Raw genomic sequence first — 19,015 nt, 5'->3', positions numbered from 1 at the left:
GCACTTTGGGAGGCCGAGGCAGGCGGATCACGAGGTCAGGAGACTGAGACCATCCTGGCTAACACAGTGAAACCCCGTCTCTACTAAAAATACAAAAAATTAGCCGGGCATAGTGGCAGGTGCCTGTAGTCCCAGCTACTCGGGAGGCTGAGGCAGGAGAATGGCGTGAACCCGGGAGGGGGAGCTTGCAGTGAGCCAAGATCGCCCCACTGCACTCCAGCCTGGGCGACAGACCGAGACTCCGTCTCAAAAAAAAATAAACTAAAATAAACAAATAAATAAATAAAAATAAAAAGAAGTTAGGAGCATGGTCTCTCCAGGCTACCTGTATGGTTCGAATCTTGGCTCTGCCACTTGCTGGCTATGTGCAAATTAATTACCTTCTCTTATCTCAGTTTTCCCATAAATAAAGATAAGAATAACATGTACATGTTTATTTTCTATTTCCCGGGAACAATATAAGCATTTTAAGAACAGGATAAAAAATTCCTGATTTACTTCTGTAAAACCAAGTGCTGAAAGCAGGTAATGGCACATGTAGGTACTTGATAAATATTTATTGAGTGAATAAATATTTAATGTCTGTTATTGTTTTAAATAGGGCATGTGATAAAGCATGTAAATAAAATTATTCACATTTTTATACGTGTTAAGCATATAATCAATTGATATGGACACGAGACAGAGAAATACTGGGTAGAAGAGGGTGGTTCCCTGGCAAAGGCCCCACCCTCAAACCTGGAAACCTGCGGCCCTAAATGAGAACAGGCATTCCTGTTTTTGCACCCAAAAAATTGCCTTTTGGCCCACCATGCCCCCATCTGGTACCCATATAAACGCTGAACCCCAGGCTCCAGAAGGAGACGAGCAGATGAGCAGATGAATGGCAGAATAGCACAGCAGAGGAGAGAAGGGAAGGAGTGTCTGAACGTAGGGAGGAGTTCGGCTGGGGATGGATGGAGAATCAGCCACTGGACAGCCAAACTCCAGAGGAAGATCAGCTTCCCACTCCATCCCTGGCCGGCTCCCCATCCATCCCACTGAGAGCCACCTCCACCACCCAATAAAACCCTGCATTCACCATCCTTCAAGTGCATGTGTGACCCGATTCTTGCGGGATGCTGGACAAGAACTTGGGATACAGAAAGCTGTCACACTAGCCCTCTGCCCTTGCAAAAAGGCAGAGGGTCCACTGAGCTGGTTAACACTTAAGCTGTCCGTAGACAGCAAGGCTAAAAGAGCGCACTTTAACACGCCTGCTTGCGCTCCTGCACCTGTCCGTCTGTGTGCTCCTCCTCCTCTAAGGGGTTTGAGCAGTTGAACAGATGAGCGACACCCGTGTTGCATGTCCTGCGACAGAGGTCAGGTAACTCTCCTGTTTCACAATGTTACAATCCTAATTAATATAAAAATGATCTTTTCCAATGATTGTATTTTCGTGCCCTGGATTTTGATTCTTATTTAGGATCACTGGTCTAGGGGATATGGTCCCACTTTCTCGCCCAGATTCACTTGGCCTCTCCTGATTTTGCTCCTGTCCTCTTGCCAGATCTGCTTCTTACTCTTCCATGTATACTTAATCCTGCCCAATATGAAAGTGTTTGCCTGCCCAGAGCAAGCCACTGTTTCATGCTTTGGGCTCTTGGTGCCTGCTGTCCTATCTACCAGAATGCCCTCTGCCCACTTTGTGCACCTGATCCTTGCTCATATTCCACTTCTATGGGCTGGCCTTCTGGGATGAAGCCCCTCAGGGCTCCCTCTGCCCCTTTACTCCTCTATTATGCCTGAGCTCAGGCAGAGCTGCACGGGACCCTGATATCCCTGAGTGTCACAATCCATTGAAAACAAGCAACAGAATAGCATAGAATGCTACTGCTCGTTTAGGGGACCATGGACTCCATCCCTGACTCTGCTGCATGCAACAGGACTTCTGTCTTCTGGGATCTGAGCTGTTGCTGGAGGGCAGTGGGATGGAGAGAGGCCAAGCAACAGGGAGGCTTGGTGCCTGCCCTGGCTCTGCCACTCCTGTGCTGTGAACTTTAGGGCCACTGCTTTTCGTCTCTGTGAACATAGCTCCTCTTCCCAGTTTCTTCTTCTCTCCCTCTTCATACCAATGGGCAGTGAGAACCCGTACAATCTCCTCAGTAAAGGTTCTTTGAAAGACAAATGTTCTAGAAATTTCAGGTAATCTGGAGTTCTTCGGGAGCAGATTTTGGAGATACAACAGAACATGGAGAAGCATGTTAAGAAGTTTATTTTATAGACCACAGCAGAAATTCCAGCCAAGTTTCCTTAGAGGAAATCACCTGGGTGTGGCAAACAGACAGGGCTTCCATTATTCTACCTCTAGGGTTTCAATAGTATAAAACCGGTTGCTTTTGATGGGGATTACAGCAGCATCATCAGGGCAGATGCCTAACTCCCGAATAACATCAACAACGGCTGCAATTTGCACAGTTCCTGAAAAAGACAGGGACAGAGATCATCTCTCAGACACCCGGCCACATCCTGTCTTTTCTACTCATATCAGGCATCTGCCCCCTGGAGTTCAGTTTCCCCAAATCCTTTGCAAATTTGTCTCCGTATCAACTTTTTGCACACAATGCCTCCGTCTTAGAACCTGGGTGCCTTCCCCATCTGCTCTCCCCATGCTCTTCCCTCCCTCCCTTCAGTCCTTCTGCCCTGAGGTCCTGGTCCTGCTCGGTTGGCAGCCATGTTTCTGTTTATAGTTTCTCCTCCCTGGTGGCTGGTGGGTAGTTCCCTCCTTGGACAACTTCTGTACTTACTGTTGGTGTAAAAGTCCCAGTAAAAGGTTTTTGGATTGTTGTTACATAGGCAGGCAGTATACTTATAGTTAAATCCACCTTCCAGAGGGACGCTGCTAATGAGGTAAGTTTTAACCTGGTGAGGAGAAGGTGGGAGGGGGAATTCATTGTTATTTTGGGGAATGGGTAAGGGAGGGAAAAATAAGAGAGGGAGAGGCCGGAGGAGAAGATTGGGGGTGGAGGTGGGCCCAGGGCAAGGGGGAGTCTACTGTTGTAGTATCATTTCAGGAGCCAAAGTCTAGGTCAGAAGGTTTTTCCCTCCCAATGCCCTCAAACTCCTGCCTTAGCAGTGTGGAGAAACTCAGGAGGAGATAGGGGCGCAAGTGAACCCACAGGGCAAGGAGAGCTCATCCAGGGCAGCTGTCCAGCTGGGGAGCAGGCTTGCCTTCGTCACCAGCCAGAGGTTTCAGGAATCAACCTGCAATCACATTTACTTTGAGACCTGGTGAGACAGCAGCCTGGCCACTTGCATGTAGGAGCCAATGTCAGGCCTTGTTGTCAGAGCTGTGACCAAGCCCCAGCTGTGCTCCTCTCTGACTTGGTGACCTTTGGTGATGAGAGTTAGGCCTCTCGCTCTCACTTTCCTCAGGTGTGAGGTAGAAACAATTAACTACCAAACCTGGCTGTTAGATAAGCAAGTGACATCTTGAATGTAAATTTCTTTTTAACTTGAGTGCTTTGCAAGTCAAGATCCCAGATTATTGTATATATAAATTTCAGTGGAGTCAGAAGATTTTGTCCAGTTAACGTTTAACACAGCAGTTTTATCCTGGGGTCCATAGACCCAGAGGGATCTGTGGATAGCATTCAGTGAGTCTGTGAACTCAGGCAGGGGAAAAATATGCATCTTTATTACTAACCTCTAATTGAAATTCAGCATTCCTTCAGTTATGAATGTCGTCAAGGAACCACAGCGCCATTAGCAGTATGTGTGATTTTATCACAAGAAGAAACATAGATATGTACATATCATTGCACGGATTCAGAGGTCCGAAACACAGCCTGAATGCACTACCTTGAATGTATGGCAGTTATCAGACTGGCTCATGGTCATGACTGAGGCCCAGTGCCGGTCTGCCCACCTCCTGCAGCTTGCTCAGCTACCTGGCAACTCAGCACCAAGTAGCCGTTCAGACCCAAACAGTAAATTCAGGTGTTCTCACCCTTGGAGTTTTACTCAGAATGCCTTGGAGAATCCTGGCGTTTCTTTGGAGAAGCCTACCTGTGCCTTGTTTCCCTTTTTTTTTTTTTTTTAAGAGACAGCGTCTCACTCTGTTGCCCAGGCTAGAGTGCAATGGTGCGAACGTGGCTCACTGCAACCTCTGCCTCCCAGGTTCAAGTGATTCTTCTGCCTCAGCCTCCTGAGTAGCTGGGATTACAGGTGCGTGCTACCAGCCCTGGCTCATTTTTGTATTTTTAGTAGAGACGGGCTTTCACCATGTTGGCCAAGCTGGTCTTGAACTCCTGACCTCAGGTGATCTGCCCACTTTGGCCTCCCAAAGTGCTGGGATCACAGGCACGAGCCACTGTGCCCGGCCTTGTTTACCTTTCTGTTAAATTAGCAACAACATGTCGTCATGAATCAGAATTTACACCACTTGTACAATAAAAGATCAGAATCCATTGCATGCCTAGCATGGCACGTGGGACGTGTTGCCAAAGACCAGTGTAGTTTAATGTACTTCTTCAAGCTAAGTAACAACATCCATCACACAGATAATGTGTTCATAAAATAAAATTCAACTCTTCTATATTTTAAATGTATTGCTTCCCCAGCTAATGTGTGGATAAAGAAACACGTATCTTACTGCATCACAAATTTATTTTTTACAAGTTAGTCACTGTTACTCAATGTGGTAGTTTCTCTCTGTAATCCAATGCACTTTATACATTTAGAAGCAATTTTCTGATAAATGTTTCATAAACTTCATGAAACCAACAAAATGGCCTGTAGCACAAAAATGTTTAAGCATTGTGTTTTGCCACAAGTTTCCTTCAGCTTTAAAGGATTATGCAGTCTTTATATTCAAATATATGATTGTAGGTATATTCTATTCTAATTCTAAAATAAATAAATATGAGCCTAAACCTCACTTTTTCAAAAATTCAGTTACAGAAAACATTATAAACGATAAAAAATGAGGGTTAGGTGGTAAGAATTTTACAGTTATATAAATATATTTTAATAAAAATTTAAAAATAGTTATATTTTGAAAAATGAAGCCACAAATAAAAATTTATTGACTAGAACTAACAAAATTTCCTTTCCCATAAATTATTTCTAGTTTGCAAAGTCAGTTAGTCTAAGGATTTCTTATTCTTTTAGTTGTGCTTAGGTGGGTTTTGAAAAGATTGCTTTCTTTTAGAGTACTAGCATGATTCTTAAAAGCATACTTTTATTAATCACAAAAGCACAAAATTATGTCACATGTCATTTTATTGATTCAAACATATCTTATTATATCTACCACTACCATTAACTATTACCACCAGAAACCACCATTTTCACAAAAATTTTATGTACACATTCTGTACATGTTCTTCTCATTCTCACCTGTGCTTGTGATAAACAAAATACAAAGTTGAAAAATTATGATTCAGCCTTGCTCCTACCCCAAATTAGTGTACATGTTTCAGATTCTCGGACTGAAAATAGAAAAATTTGACAGAGCAGCTGTGATATTCTTTGCTCATTGACGAGGAATTTTTCTTTACAGGTGTGGGGATATTTCTAGAATGCAGTTGACTGAATAGCAATCTTCATACTCTCAATGTTGTTTTACATGTAATCATTGTCCTTAAGTCTCATTTGAATTAGGAAATTTATGTTGTAAGGAAATACTTGTGCTGCCTGATAGAGGGTGTCCTTCACGAAGGGTCTGGGGAGGGAGTAGGGGAGACGGGAGATGCATGGATCTTGGCCCTAGAACAAAGGTAGTGGGGGCAGTTTGCATGCTTGTGACACCGGAGATCAATGACTAGGAAAAGGACACACAACCAGTGTCCCAGGGAAGAGTCACTGTGGATTAATAACTGCATAAGTCTCTTTGACGTCTGGCCCTTGGCAGCTAGACAGGAAGGATAATGCTCTAATCCCAAGCTGCTCAAAAATGTGGTCCTTTGGGCACAGCCTTCATGTACCTTGGGCGTCTGTTAAAACCCAGAAGTTCTAATCTCTCCCCAGACCTGCTGAATGAAACTCTGAATTTTAACAAGATCCCCGAGTAAGTTTTAGGCACATTACCATTTGAAAACCTCTGACCTTGTTCAGAGATTGGACTTCTGAACTTGGGGAAAAGGAAGAGATGAGTACGAGCTCCTTGTCAGGGTGGGGAGGCTGGAACAAGAGCCCACTTCTGGTGACCCAGAGCAAAGGAGCAGAAGAAGGCAAGAGGACAGTAGAGTCGCTCAGTGCTTACTGGAGAGGAGGAGTCATATCCTGCATGTCCTCTTCTGCCCACCCACCTCAACCTATGGTGTGGAGTTGCTGCTTTCTCTTCTGAGAACTCCCCTCCCTCCATCCTAAACTAAACATGCTCAGGACCTTAGAAGGACTCTAACCGCTTCTCTACTAGCTCTTACACTTTTTTCTTTTTCCCTCTTTGTCACTTCCTTTTCCTTCTTCCTTTCTTTCTTATTTATCCTAGACTTCTCTGGATTCGAATTTCTTCATCTGGAAAATGAGAAGTCATCTGTCCCAAGCTCCCACAGTTGTTCTGAGTCTCAAGTAGCATAACATAAGTGAGAATGTTTCATTAAGTACACTGTACATTATTAAAGCAAGAGATTAAATTATATTTATAATAAAGGAGTTGAATTATTTTTTGAAGTCACGCCCCCAGTCCTCTACTTACCACCATGCATTCTTTCAATTCTGTTTGAACTGCAAGCGTTGCAGTGACTTCTTCATTTGGGCGTACTGACTTGGGGATGTCAAAATCCTTTATTATGATCTTCCGACTGATCGTGGGAAGAGAGAATCAGAACACCAAGATCAGAGACCAATCTTTGAGTGAGAGGGGGAGCCATGAACAGGGCAAGGGGCACAACATGGGCAAGGGAGGGAAATTATGGGGCTTGGATCAATTGTTCAACATCAGAATCCCCTGGAATTTTCATGTGTTGATTGGATTGGTTACTTCGCACAGATTTAATTTTGTTTAATAAAACAACTAGGACACTTTAAGATTCCTTAAAGAACTAAAAGTAGAACTACCATTTGATCCAGCAATCCCACTACTGGGTATCTACCCAGAGGAAAAGAAGTCATTATTTAGAAAAGATACTTGCACATGCATGTTTATAGTAGCACAATTCACAATTGCAAAATCATGGAACCAACCCAAATGCCCATCAATGAACGAGCATCTTCTTCCCTTCCATTGACCAAAAACAAGTTTTTAAGAAGAAAAAATGTACAATACCACATGCCACTTCCTGATAACGTCCTACAGGCTCTGGTGGTTGTCTACTGAGTAGGAGGGCTCAAGTCATTATTAGGAGAAAATTTACTAGGAACAGAATCACATTAAACCAGCAAACCTCTTGATCAGGGAAATGCAAATCAAAACCACAATGCGATACCACCTTACTCCTACAAGAATGGCCATAATCAAAAAATCATAAAACAGTAGATGTTGGCGTGGATGCAGTGAGCAGGGGACACTTCTGTACTGCTGGTGGGAATGTAAACTGCTACAACCACTATGGAAAACAGTGTGGAGATTCGTTAAAGAACTAAAAATAGAACCACCATTTGATCCAGCAATCCCACTACTGGGTATCTACCCAAGGGAAAAGAAGTCATTATTCAAAAAAGATACTTGCACACGCATGTTTATAGCAGCACAATTCACAATTATAAAATTGTGGAACCAACCCAAATGCCCATCAATCAACGAGTGGATAAAGAAACTGTGATATATATATATATATATATGATGGAATACTACTACTCAGCCATAATAAGGAATGAATTAACAGCATTTGCAGTGACCTGTATGAGATTGGAGACTATTATTCTAAGTGAAGTAACTCAGTAATGGAAAACCAAACATTGTATGTTCTCACTGATATGTGGGAGCTAAGCTATGAGGACTCAAAGGCATAAGAATGATACAATGGACTTTGGGGACTTGGGGGGAAGAGTGGGAGAGGGGTGAGGGCTAAAAGACTACAAATATGGTGCAGTGTATACTGCTTGGGTGGTGGGTGCACCAAAATCTCATCACCACTAAAAAACTTACTCATGTAACCAAATACCACTTGTACCCCAGTAACTTATGGAAAAATAAAATAAAATAATAAAAAAATTAAAAAACCCAGCAAACATCTCAATGCACTGGAGGTATTTGTAGGAGCATCTTTGAAGATCCTCCTTCTTTGGTCCCTACATAGGGTTTAGGAATTTGTATTTATTTAGCTCCTTAGGAAATTTGGACATATGGCCATGTTTGGGAACTTAAGATACTACTCTACATTTAGACCACACACTGCAATCTGAAAAGGAAAGGAAATGGCGACAAAGAAAATAGTCAAATATTCTTCTTCAGTCAATGAGGACTGGGTTCGGGGCCAGGAGAGTTATTTTCTCTTCCCTAGAAACTCCTGGCTACGGACCTTTGTTATTGTGTGGGACAGAAGGGAATTGAGATTCTTAGCCCACAGTGTCTCACAGCCCCATTTTCTTGGGGCAAACATCTTAGAGAGATTCTATTTTTTGGTGCCAATTGCTGTAGTGCCCAGTGCTCAGGAAAAGGATATAAATACCTAAGCAACTTCAAAATCTCTCCCATTTGTATATGAGTTTCAGATTGATAGGATGACCAGCTTAGTTCAAGTGACTAACCATCTCAGTTTACCCAGGACTGAGGTCTTTTCCAGAATGGGTTGTGGAGGTGGCGGGGGAGGGCAGAGTTTCAATGCTACAACCAGGAAAGTCCTGGGCAAATCAGGATGGTTGATAACCTAATTAGCATAGCTTATTTGAATACCTTCTGCCCTTCAGGGCTAAGGGAACTGTCATCTGGCGGGAATGGGGTGGGATCTGAACCTGTCCCCACGCAGGGTTTCTTGGGACACTTGCCTCCATTACATTAGCTTGTCAAAACCCTGAACAGTTTCCTCCAGGACAGGATATCTGACCATGCCATAGAGAGTGCCTCCAAGATCACAACCCAGAAACCCAGCATTATAAACCCTACTGCTAGAGAGAAAACTCCCTAGATTGGGTATCGCTGCTTTTTCCCAGACCCCTGGCTCCATTTTCTACTTTATTTTACTTGCTCCAATTTTTCTGCTTCCTTAACACATGTGTTCTCAATAAGTTGACTTCTGAACCTGTGCTCTCAGGTCCCAGTATATGTGAGAGCAAGAGGTCCTCGTATTCATCTTCAGACTTCAGGTTAGGAAGAATGTCTAACTGCCAGTCTAGCTCAATCTCAGACCACAGGGCAGTGGCCAGGGCCTCTGGTCCTTTAGCCAGTCCTGCCAAAGCTGCCCTAAGCTGCTGTTGGAACTCACAGACCTGTTATGCTTCTCCTCTAGGAGGCAAGGTGTGAGAAGGTAAAGTTTACTGAGCAGAAATCTGAACAAAGGTATAAATTATGAACAAGATGTGGATCAGCATGTTAGATGAAGACTAACTACTAATTAGAGCCTGTAGGTACATTTGGAGCTTTATTTCCTCTGGCAATGCAGAAACACCCAGCAAAAATGTGAGAGGAGTTGGTGGGGCTTCCTAAGAGGACAAGAAGTGGAACCTGGCAGGAGGTCCATGGGAGTTGCTGGGACTAGAGTTCTGGGAAGTTGAAAGAAATTCTCAGAAAGAGATATGTAGATTTCCAGACAGGGAGAGGAGCCCTCCCTGCAATTTTTTTTTTCTGTGGGGAAGAGAAGGGCATGGCTCACGTGTTGTCCTGAGCTTTGTTGGCCCCCAACTGCAGGCAGAGAACCAGGAGCAGGGTGGCAGGGCTGGCCCTGAACAGGAGCTGGAGCAAGCGCATGCTGGAGAAAACAGAAGGCGATGTGTCCCAGAGAAGTGGTGTCCCAGGTGCCCAGCACACTTCTTATATACAGATTGATCAAGGAAGTGCAAGAGCTGCCAGGGAGATCCATGAGGTGAATCACCCATTCACCCTCCCCATTCATGATCTTTCCTTGTTGACCCAAAGTTTGTTTTCAGGAAAAGCAACACTCAGCTAGAATGTCAGCATTTGAGAGAGGGGTCAGATTGTTCTTCCTTATTTTTTCAGTGTCAGAGTTTCTCAAAATGGATGGGACCTCAAAAGATACACAGTTTTTCCCGAGTTTACAGATTTCAGTTTCCTTTTCCCTCCTAATTTGCCTCTCTGAAGTGCTATATGTAGTCTTAGCTTCAGTCACTGCTCCCCTGGTCTCTGAAAGCAGAGAACCCAGCTGTGGTGGCAGGTTTCAGACCACAGGCATAGAACATCTTTGCGTGATCAAATTATAGTGAGTTCAAGATGCAATGCTACTCAAAACATTTCTTGGAGGGCTAGGATGATCAGGACGTCCCTAGCAGTCACTACCCATCATGAGGTGGAAGAGCTAGAGAAAACCTGAGCTGCTCTACATGATGGGGAAGTGAGTTCAAGACACTGGGTGATGTAAAGATGTTTATTGTCGTTGAGTCCTTCTTAATTTCAGGTGTGGTTGCAATATACCACAGATGCCTAAGATCCCCAGCTGCCCCACAATCCCCAAGCCCGGGTGTTATTTTAATTCTAGACAATTCCTGTAAATAGCTGGCACCCCCAAATCAGACTTCTTGGCACCAAAGAGCTGGGTCATTTTCTTCTTGACATGGCCACTTTCTTACACTTGCCTCATGCGTAAGCCACACAGGAAGACCCATAGTGGAAAGGACTCCTTCCGTGAGAATGGAGCCCACATTATGTCCAGTAGATACCCAGGTTGTAGCATTCCTCTCCTTGGGATGATGGGGAGATTTGCTCTTGCCGACACTGGCATTGTGCTATTTCTCCTTATGAAATTAAATCTGCTCCTTAACCTATGACTTACAACACTATGGGATTTGTTTCTATCCTTTGCATGGCAGACAGCTACCCAGGAAGAGCCTCTCTGGCAAGAGAGTGAAAATCAGACTTCTAGGAGTTGCTGCCTCTGTATGTTGCTTTAGCCAGGATTCAGAGCTAAAGTTCAAGTGTGTGCTTCTGCTTTCTGGATGTATCTCTCAAAATTGCTCTGTCTGTTTATTTGACTCCTGCATCTACTTTCTCTTTCCTTTGAATTGGACACCATTCATGTCATTGCTCACTTAAAACTTCAGCTGTTCTCATGATCACGTGCTTTCTTCCCTGTTTATGTCCTATCCACTCAAGAACACTGCTTGTGAGGGTCACAATGACCTTCCTTTGTAAGCCTTTTCCCACAATTAAATTGTCTTTACATCTGGTCCTTCTCACTTGCATAATTTCCATTTGAAGCATATCCTAGCTAGACTGACCAAGGCAGGCATAAGGCAGAAGAATCTAGGAAGTGTCTGTGTGGGAAAATACAGGAAAAGTTCTTTGCTTGGCTCTTTGAAGGCATAGCCTTGTCCTCGAGGATGCAATTCCAGCACTCCCAAAAGGCAGTGTCCAGAGGAAGGCAGATGACAATGGGTTAAGAGCATCTATTGAAGGTAATGAGGCTGTTCTTCTGTGAGCCAGCAGGAAACTGCAATACCCACAACCCTTCAATGTACAGGACAATTTTTTTTTTTTTTTTGAGACAGAATCTCACTCAGCCAGGCTGGAGTGCAGTGGCATGATCTCAGCTCACTGCAACCTCCACCTCCCGGGTTCAGGAAATTCTCATGCCTCAGCCACCCGAGCAGTGGGGATTATAGGCAGGTGCCACCATACCTGGCTAATTTTTGTATTTTTGGTAGAGATGGGTTTCACCATGTTGGCCAGTCTGATCTTACATTCCTGACCTCAAGTGATCCGCCTGCCTCGGCCTCCCAAATTGCTGGGATTACAGGTGTGAGCCACTGTGCCTGGCCTAGAACAAGTCTTATTCAGGCCATGACTGCTGTGATGGTTACTTTTGTTAGCTTAGCTAGGCATGGTGCCCACTTTTTGGAAAAACAACAGTTCAGAAGTTGCCGTAAAGTTTTTGTTTGTTTGTTTGTTTTAAATGTGATTAACATTTAAATCAGTAAAATTTGAGTAAAACAGATTACCTCCATAATATGGGTCAGACTCATTGGATCAGTTGAAAACCTTAAGAGAAAAGCTTGAGGTCCCTTGAAGAAGATTAGGGAGAAAAAGAAACCATAATTATTATGCCATAAAGAATGAACAAGTCTAGGTTTAAGAAATCAAATAAAGGTTGATAAAATCAGATTGTAAACAATTCAGGAAGCTTACAGAAGAGAACGTGTATAGTCCCATAGGGAAAGAGTTAGAATATAGGTGAAGCTTGCCACAGGCTGTTTGCAAAGAGAAAGATAATCTTAGTCCTGACAGGGCTCATGAGAAAAAGATAAGGAATGAACAGAGAGAGAGTTATAGACACCAACACACATGAAGCATATGCTGTGTGCATTACACTGCTCTAAACATTTTAACATATATTAGCTCAATCTTTATTACAATGCTGTGAAGGTGGTTGCCATTTTTATTCCATTTTACAAGGGGAGAAACAGAGACCCAGGAAATAAATATCTAACCCAGACCATATAGCCAGTATATGGCAGTCAACTTTGCAAGCAGGTTTTGTGGAATCTGAGTTTTGATTTACAGTATCTGAGAACCTCTTTTCGAAATAGAATCCAAACTTACAAATGTAAACTATAGGTACAGGATCTTGGAGGAGGCACCCATAAGTAGGAAGCCCTGAGGCTTCATGCCATTAACTTAATGGCAAATACACCTTTGGATGGGGCCAGAATTTCCACGCTGGCAGTCTGGCCCTGGAACATGACCCTTTAACCACTACACTGCCTACTGGTGAGAACAAGTTGCAAAGTTAGTAACTGGCAGAGTTAGGGGTTCAAAATCAAGTAGTCTGATACCAGAGTTTATGTCCTTAAACACTTGTCTAGTCTATTTATTGATGTAGCAACAGTTTAAAGTTGAGAAAAGGAAACTCACAGAGGTTTTAATAAGTTGTTCAAGTCACAGAGCCAACAAATAACAAAGGTATTGAAGTTTGGCTTGGCCATATGACTAAGCCAAACTATTGGAATCCAGATAGAAGTGAATCCGGAGTTGGCACTTAGAGTGACTACTCTATATTTCCTCTTACTTAATAAAAGCATAATTGGCACAAGACTTGTACAAGGGCATCTAATGCATACTGAAGATGTAATGAATTGTTTCTTAGAGGAAGTTATATCCAAGCAAAATCTCTCAGAGGTGAGAGAAGCTGGAGTGTGACTCTTTTCTTAGAAACTCTGTCATCTTTAATGTCATTTCTTTCTTTCTTCCTCTTTTTTTGGCAGAGTTGCACTCTTGTCACTCAGGCTGGAGTGCAGTGGCGCAATCTCGGCTCACCGCAACCTCCACCTCCTAAGTTCAAGTGATTCTCCTGTCTCAGCCTCCTGAATAACTGGGATTACAGGCACCTGCCACCACGCCTAGCTAATTTTTTTATTTTTAGTAGAGGCGGGGTTTCAGCACGTTGTCCAGGCTGGTCTCAAACTCCTGACCTCAGGTGATCCGCCCCCCTCGGCCTCCCAAAGGGCTGGGATTACAGGCGTGAGCCACCATGCTTGGCCTTTAGTGTCATTTCTAAGGTCACCCTGGTGATGTAGGGGCCAAGGGATAACTTTTTTTCTGCCTTCTGAAGTTTCGCTGAAAAATAAACTGACAAAAAGTAGATTAATAGGAGAAATGGCATACAAGTTTATTAATGTGCATGGGAGAGAATGATTACCTCCAACTCCTCAGTGGGAGTACAGAAGCTCATGTACCATCTTGAGGTTACAGAAAGAATGAGGTCTTGGAGCATGGCCAAAACCAGGTTATGGTAGTAAATCAGGTTACAGTGGTGCTACAGGTTATGGGAGGGCAGAAGAGGAAGACTGGCTAGCAAAGGTGGTCTTGCTATTGTCGACCAAAAGAGTTAAACTCTGTAAAATATTTTAGGAGATTTATTCTAAGCCATATATGAGTGATCATGGCCTGCGACACAGCCCTCAGGAGGTCCTGGGAACATGTGCCCAAGGAGGTGGGGGTAGAGCTTGGTTTATATAGTTTAAGGGAGGCATGAGACATCCATCAAATACATTTAAGAAGGACATTGGTTTGGTTCAGAAAGGGCAACTCAAAGGGCAGGGGCAGGGGGAGGGGTCTAGGCTACAGGTAAATTTAAACATTTTCTGTTTGACAATTGGTTGAGTTTATCTGAAGACCTGGGGTCAATAGAAAGAAAATGTTCAGGTTAAGATAAAGGATTGTGGAGATCAAGTTTTATTGTGCAGAAGAAGCTCTCAGATAGCAGACTTCAGAGATAGCAGGTTGCAAAATGTTTCTTATCGGACTTAAAAGGGTGCCTGGCTCGTAGGTGATTATCTCCTGGATCTGGAAAGGAAGGAAGGAAAAGAAAGGAGTAAGAGGATTCTCTATAGAATATGGATTTTTCCCACAAGAGACTTTGCAGGGCAATATCAAGGCATGGCAAGGAAATGTATTTGGGGGTAAAACATTTTGATTTTCTTCCTTGTTATGCCAGAATTAGATTGGAAAGTAAGTCACGATATACAGGGTTAAAATAAAACCCATCTGATGAGCATTTATGGTCTCCAGACCCCTTAGATAGGAATTTGGCCAAGATTAAAACAAACAAATACACACACACAAAAACAGAGCTTAGTCCTCACTATGCAGGTGAAATCTCACAGGTAGTAGCTCTCAGAGAGAACAGGTAAATGTTTCTTCCAGACCTTTAAAGGTATCAGACTCTCAGTTAATCTTTCCTAGATCTGCAAGGGAGGACCTCAGAAAAAGCCTGTTGCATCAATGCAGATTCTCTAGAGACACAAATCTCCCCACAAAAGACAGCTTTGCAGCACTGCTTCTGTTTGCAGATCCTCTAACAGCCATCTCAAAGTATGTCAAAGGAGTATATTTTTGGGTGAAATAGTTTTGTTTTCTTCAGGTATTAGTATTCAGCTTTTAAGAGGTGAAAGAGAGAATGGAGAATTATGGAGGGTTTTATTTTTTTTTTTAATGGGCAAGATTTGGAAGTGGCTTCCAAATCATAGAATGTCATTCATTCTTTGTCCCCATTGCCACAGCTTAGTCATATAGCCAAATCAAACTGCAAGAGAGATTGGGAAATTTAGTATAGCTGTGTGCTTAGGAGGAAAGGGAAACAGATTTGGTAAGTTGCTGTGTTCCTGTACATATGTGGTATGTGTTTCTGTGTTTTTTATAGAGAATGTCATCCTAAAATAATCAAAAAGATCAGAATGCAGTTGAAAGAGAGTTTATTCAAGCACAACGCTTGAGGATGTGCCCACCAGCAAGCACAGATTCCAAAGAATGGAAGTCAGTGTTCCAAAGTATAAAAGTTTCAGATCATTTATATAGATAAAGTTCAGGGAAGTTTAGCAGAATTTCAACACCTTTCTATGGAAGGCTTAATGCAGAGTTACAATGATCTGATTAGTTGAGGTGGTTTTTTTCTTTCTGGAAAGATATCTCTAACATTCCACACTGAACATGTAACTGTCAGGGGGTCTGTTTTGGGGATGCAATCTGGTCTGAGTTAGGTACAGAACAATAAAGGAAGCAGTTAATCTAGAATAAATATCAGTGATTGGAAGGAGGAAGTCTGTTCTCTGATCTTTCTTAGTCATTTACAGAACCAGAACAATGAGGAAGAGGGTTAAGCTGTAATCTAAGAAGCAGAATTGCAAAACATGCTACATGGCTCAGATCACAGTAGCAGCTCTCTCAAAGTTTAAGAAGTTTGCAGTGTTCTAACAGATTTTAAATTTTATTCATTTTCACAAAAATATCAAAATGTTTTCCAAAGTTGTGGTGCCATTTTATACACTGCACAACAGTTTCCCAATATTTCATATTGTCAATACTTTTAATCTTGGCTTTTCTGGTGGATATGTAGTGGAGCTTGTTGTGATTTACTTTGAATGTTTGTGATTATTAGTGGTATTTAGCCTTTTTATATGTCATCTGGATATTATATATTCCCTTTTGTGAGGTGCCTATTCAAGCCTTTGCTTGTTTTTCAATTGTAACTGCCTGAGGGGTTCTTTCTGCCTGCTGCACAAAGAAAGACCATGGCATTGCAGTAAAGAAAGTTTAATAGACCTGGAGATGGAAGCAGTACTCAAATCAATCTCATCCAAGCTCATAGTTAAGAGGATTTTTTCAAAGCCAGTTTAGGGAAGGGATGGCAGTGGCCAGGTAATGGGTGCTTGCTGATGATTGGTTGGGTTGGAGATGAAATCATATGGTGTTAAAGCTGTCCTTGTAAACACCCAAGGGGTTCACCTTGCCTGCTGCCTAGACAAAGTGCCAATTCATGAAGAAAGGACTTGCAATAGAGAAAGAGTAATTCATGCAGAGCAGGCTGTATGGGAGACTGGAGTTTTATTATTACTCAAATCAGTCTCACAAGATAATTTCTTATCTTGTGGCTAATGTTAGTCCCACAAACGCAATCTAGGCCCCAGGCAAGAAGATCTGCTTTGGGAAAGGGTTGTCTGTGTTTTAAACTATAAACTAAGTTTCTCCCAAAGTTAGTTTCAGAAATTCTCCTTGTTGTATCTGAAAATATGCCATTCCAGTGAAAGCCTTGATTAGGCAGTGTCTCCAATTGTGTCCTGCTACAAAGAAAAATGGATTCTTATTGAACTTATCAAAATAACAATATTGCCATGAAATAATAATGTTCTTGAATAGCTTCTAAATTCTGGAGAATCAGGTAGAGAGAAAGGTAAATGTCTCAATTTGCTCACAAAAGTTTACTTTACCTATTGCTATAAGCCATGAAGAGCGCAAAAGAAAAAAGTTTTTAGGACTTTGGAAAACAAAACATAAAAAGATTTTACAATGTTTTAAGCAAAAAGAAGTAAAAATTATTTCAGTCCTTCCTTAGTTCAGTTCCATGGAATTAATTCTTTTTCTGCTCGATATTGGCCTAGCAATCTTCATAAATACATCAGTTGTTTTTATGAGAGTTCTGGAAGTATTTTTTACCTAGTCCAATGGTATGGTCTCCAAAGTTATCAGAAACCTGTATTCAAGAGCACTTGGGCCAGGCACTGTGGCTTATGCCTGTAATCCGAGCACTTTGGGAGGCCTAGGTGGGGAGGATCACCTGAGGTCAGCAGTTTTTGAGACCAGCTGGTGACCATGGTGAAACCCCGTCTCTACTAAAAATACAAAAAGTAGCCAGGCATGGTGGCATGTGCCTGTAATCCCAGCTACTCGGGCGGCTGAGGTGGGAGAACTGCTTGAACCTGGGAGGTGGAGTTTGCAGTAAACTGAGATTGTGCCACTGCACTCCAGCCTGGCTGACAGAGAGAGACCCTATCTCCAGAAAAAAAAAAAAAAAAGGACTTGTTATGGTCCTTGGCATAAATTCCCTTAAAGATATACTTTAGGCTTTGCAAAAAGCTTTCAGGAAAAAAAATATGAATAAAGCAATCCATTGGATAAAACAAGACACATCAGATTATTTTTTGAAATCTTATACAATTTTGGAATGTATACTAATAACATATCCATTCAAATATAACTCAAGAAAATGAAACACCACTTATTATTTGATAATAATAGGATTTTAACATCCCAAATAAGCCTTATATATTTTGCTTGGACTTCCAAAACCCTCCCCAATTTTTTTGAATATAATAGAGGTAGTTTGAGTTAAAAAGACTTAATTTAGAATTTGAGATTTGATTTTGGGGAATATATCCCATATCAAAAGTTTAGAACACTTGATATCAAAATAGGAAATGTTTAAAATGATCAAAATAGGATCACAGGTTGTATTAATCTGTGATTAATATTTGAGATTGGGTAACTGACAAAGAAAAGAGGTTTAATTGCCTCACAGTTCCACATGGCTGGGGAGGCCTCAGGAAACTTACAATCATGGTGGAAGGCACTTCTTCACAGGGCAGCAGGAGAGAGAATAAGTGCTGAGCAAAGGGGGAAGCCCCTTCTAAAACCATCAGATATCATGAGAACTCACTCACTGTCATGAGAACAGCATGGGGGAAACTGCCTCCATGATCCAGTTATCTCTGTCTGGTCCCACCTTTGACATGTGGGGATTATTACAATTCAAGGTGAGATTAGGGTTCAAGGTGAGATTTGGGTGGGGACACAGAGCCAAACCATATCACAGGTCATTGTAAAATAATAGTCATTAATTTAGTCAAAGTGATAATTCAAAGCTTTCAAAAAGCAAAATACTTTACTCTTTGATAGAGAAGAGGCTCGGGTTTTTTTTTAACTTTTACTTAATATTTTAAGTTCAGGAGTACATGTGCAGGTTTGTTATATAGGTAAACTCATGTCACAAAGGTTTGTTGTACAGATAATTTCATCACTGAGGTGTTAAGCCTAGTACCCATTAGTTATTTTTCCTGATCCTCTCTCTCTTCCCAACCTTCACCCTTAAGTAGACCTCAGTGTTTGTTGTTCCCTTCTGTGGGTCCATGTGTTCTCATCATTTAGCTCCCACTTATAAGTGAGAACATGCAGTATTTGGTTTTCTGTTTCTGTGTTAGTTTGCTAAGGATAATGGTCTCCAGCTCATTCCATGTTCCTGCAAAGGACATGACCTTGTTCTTTTTTATAGCTGCATAGTATTCCATGGTGTATATGTACCACATTTTCTTTATCCAGTATATCATTGATGAATAGTGATGGGCATTCCATGTGTTTGCTATTGTGAATAGTGCCACATTGAACACTTGCGTGCATATGTCTTTATGATAGAACTATTTATATTCCTTTGGGTATATACTCAGTAATGGGATTGATGGGTGAAATAGTGTTCCTGTACTTATATCTTTGAGGAATCACCAGTGTCTTCCACAATGGGTGTACTAATTTACACTCCCACCAGCAGTGTATAAACATTCCTTTTTCTCCACAACCTTGCCAGCTTCTGTTATTTTTTTGACTTTCTAATAATAGCAATTCTGACTGGTGTGAGATGGTATCTCATTGTGGTTT

The 19,015-nt window shown here is 42.1% G+C and overlaps 1 protein-coding gene across 1 annotated transcript; it reads right to left on the bottom strand.

Annotated features, from left to right (window-relative positions):
- Nucleotides 1-2,238: 2,238 nt before the first annotated feature.
- On the bottom strand, nucleotides 2,239-9,869 carry PIP (prolactin induced protein). The gene is made up of 4 exons (XM_032761999.2): nucleotides 9,735-9,869; nucleotides 6,680-6,785; nucleotides 2,787-2,901; nucleotides 2,239-2,460 (listed from the first exon to the last, which is right to left on the bottom strand). The coding sequence occupies exons 1-4, from the start codon at nucleotides 9,827-9,829 to the stop codon at nucleotides 2,336-2,338; spliced, it is 441 nt and encodes a 146-aa protein (XP_032617890.1). The 5' UTR covers nucleotides 9,830-9,869; the 3' UTR covers nucleotides 2,239-2,335.
- Between the last annotated feature and the right edge of the window lie 9,146 nt (nucleotides 9,870-19,015).

Source organism: Hylobates moloch, unplaced genomic scaffold, assembly GCF_009828535.3.
Source record: "Hylobates moloch isolate HMO894 unplaced genomic scaffold, HMol_V3 SCAFFOLD_1, whole genome shotgun sequence".
In the NCBI taxonomy this organism is placed as follows: domain Eukaryota; kingdom Metazoa; phylum Chordata; class Mammalia; order Primates; family Hylobatidae; genus Hylobates; species Hylobates moloch.
The sequence above is the reverse complement of the archived record's forward strand: the minus strand, read 5'-3'. Positions and strand labels throughout refer to the sequence as shown.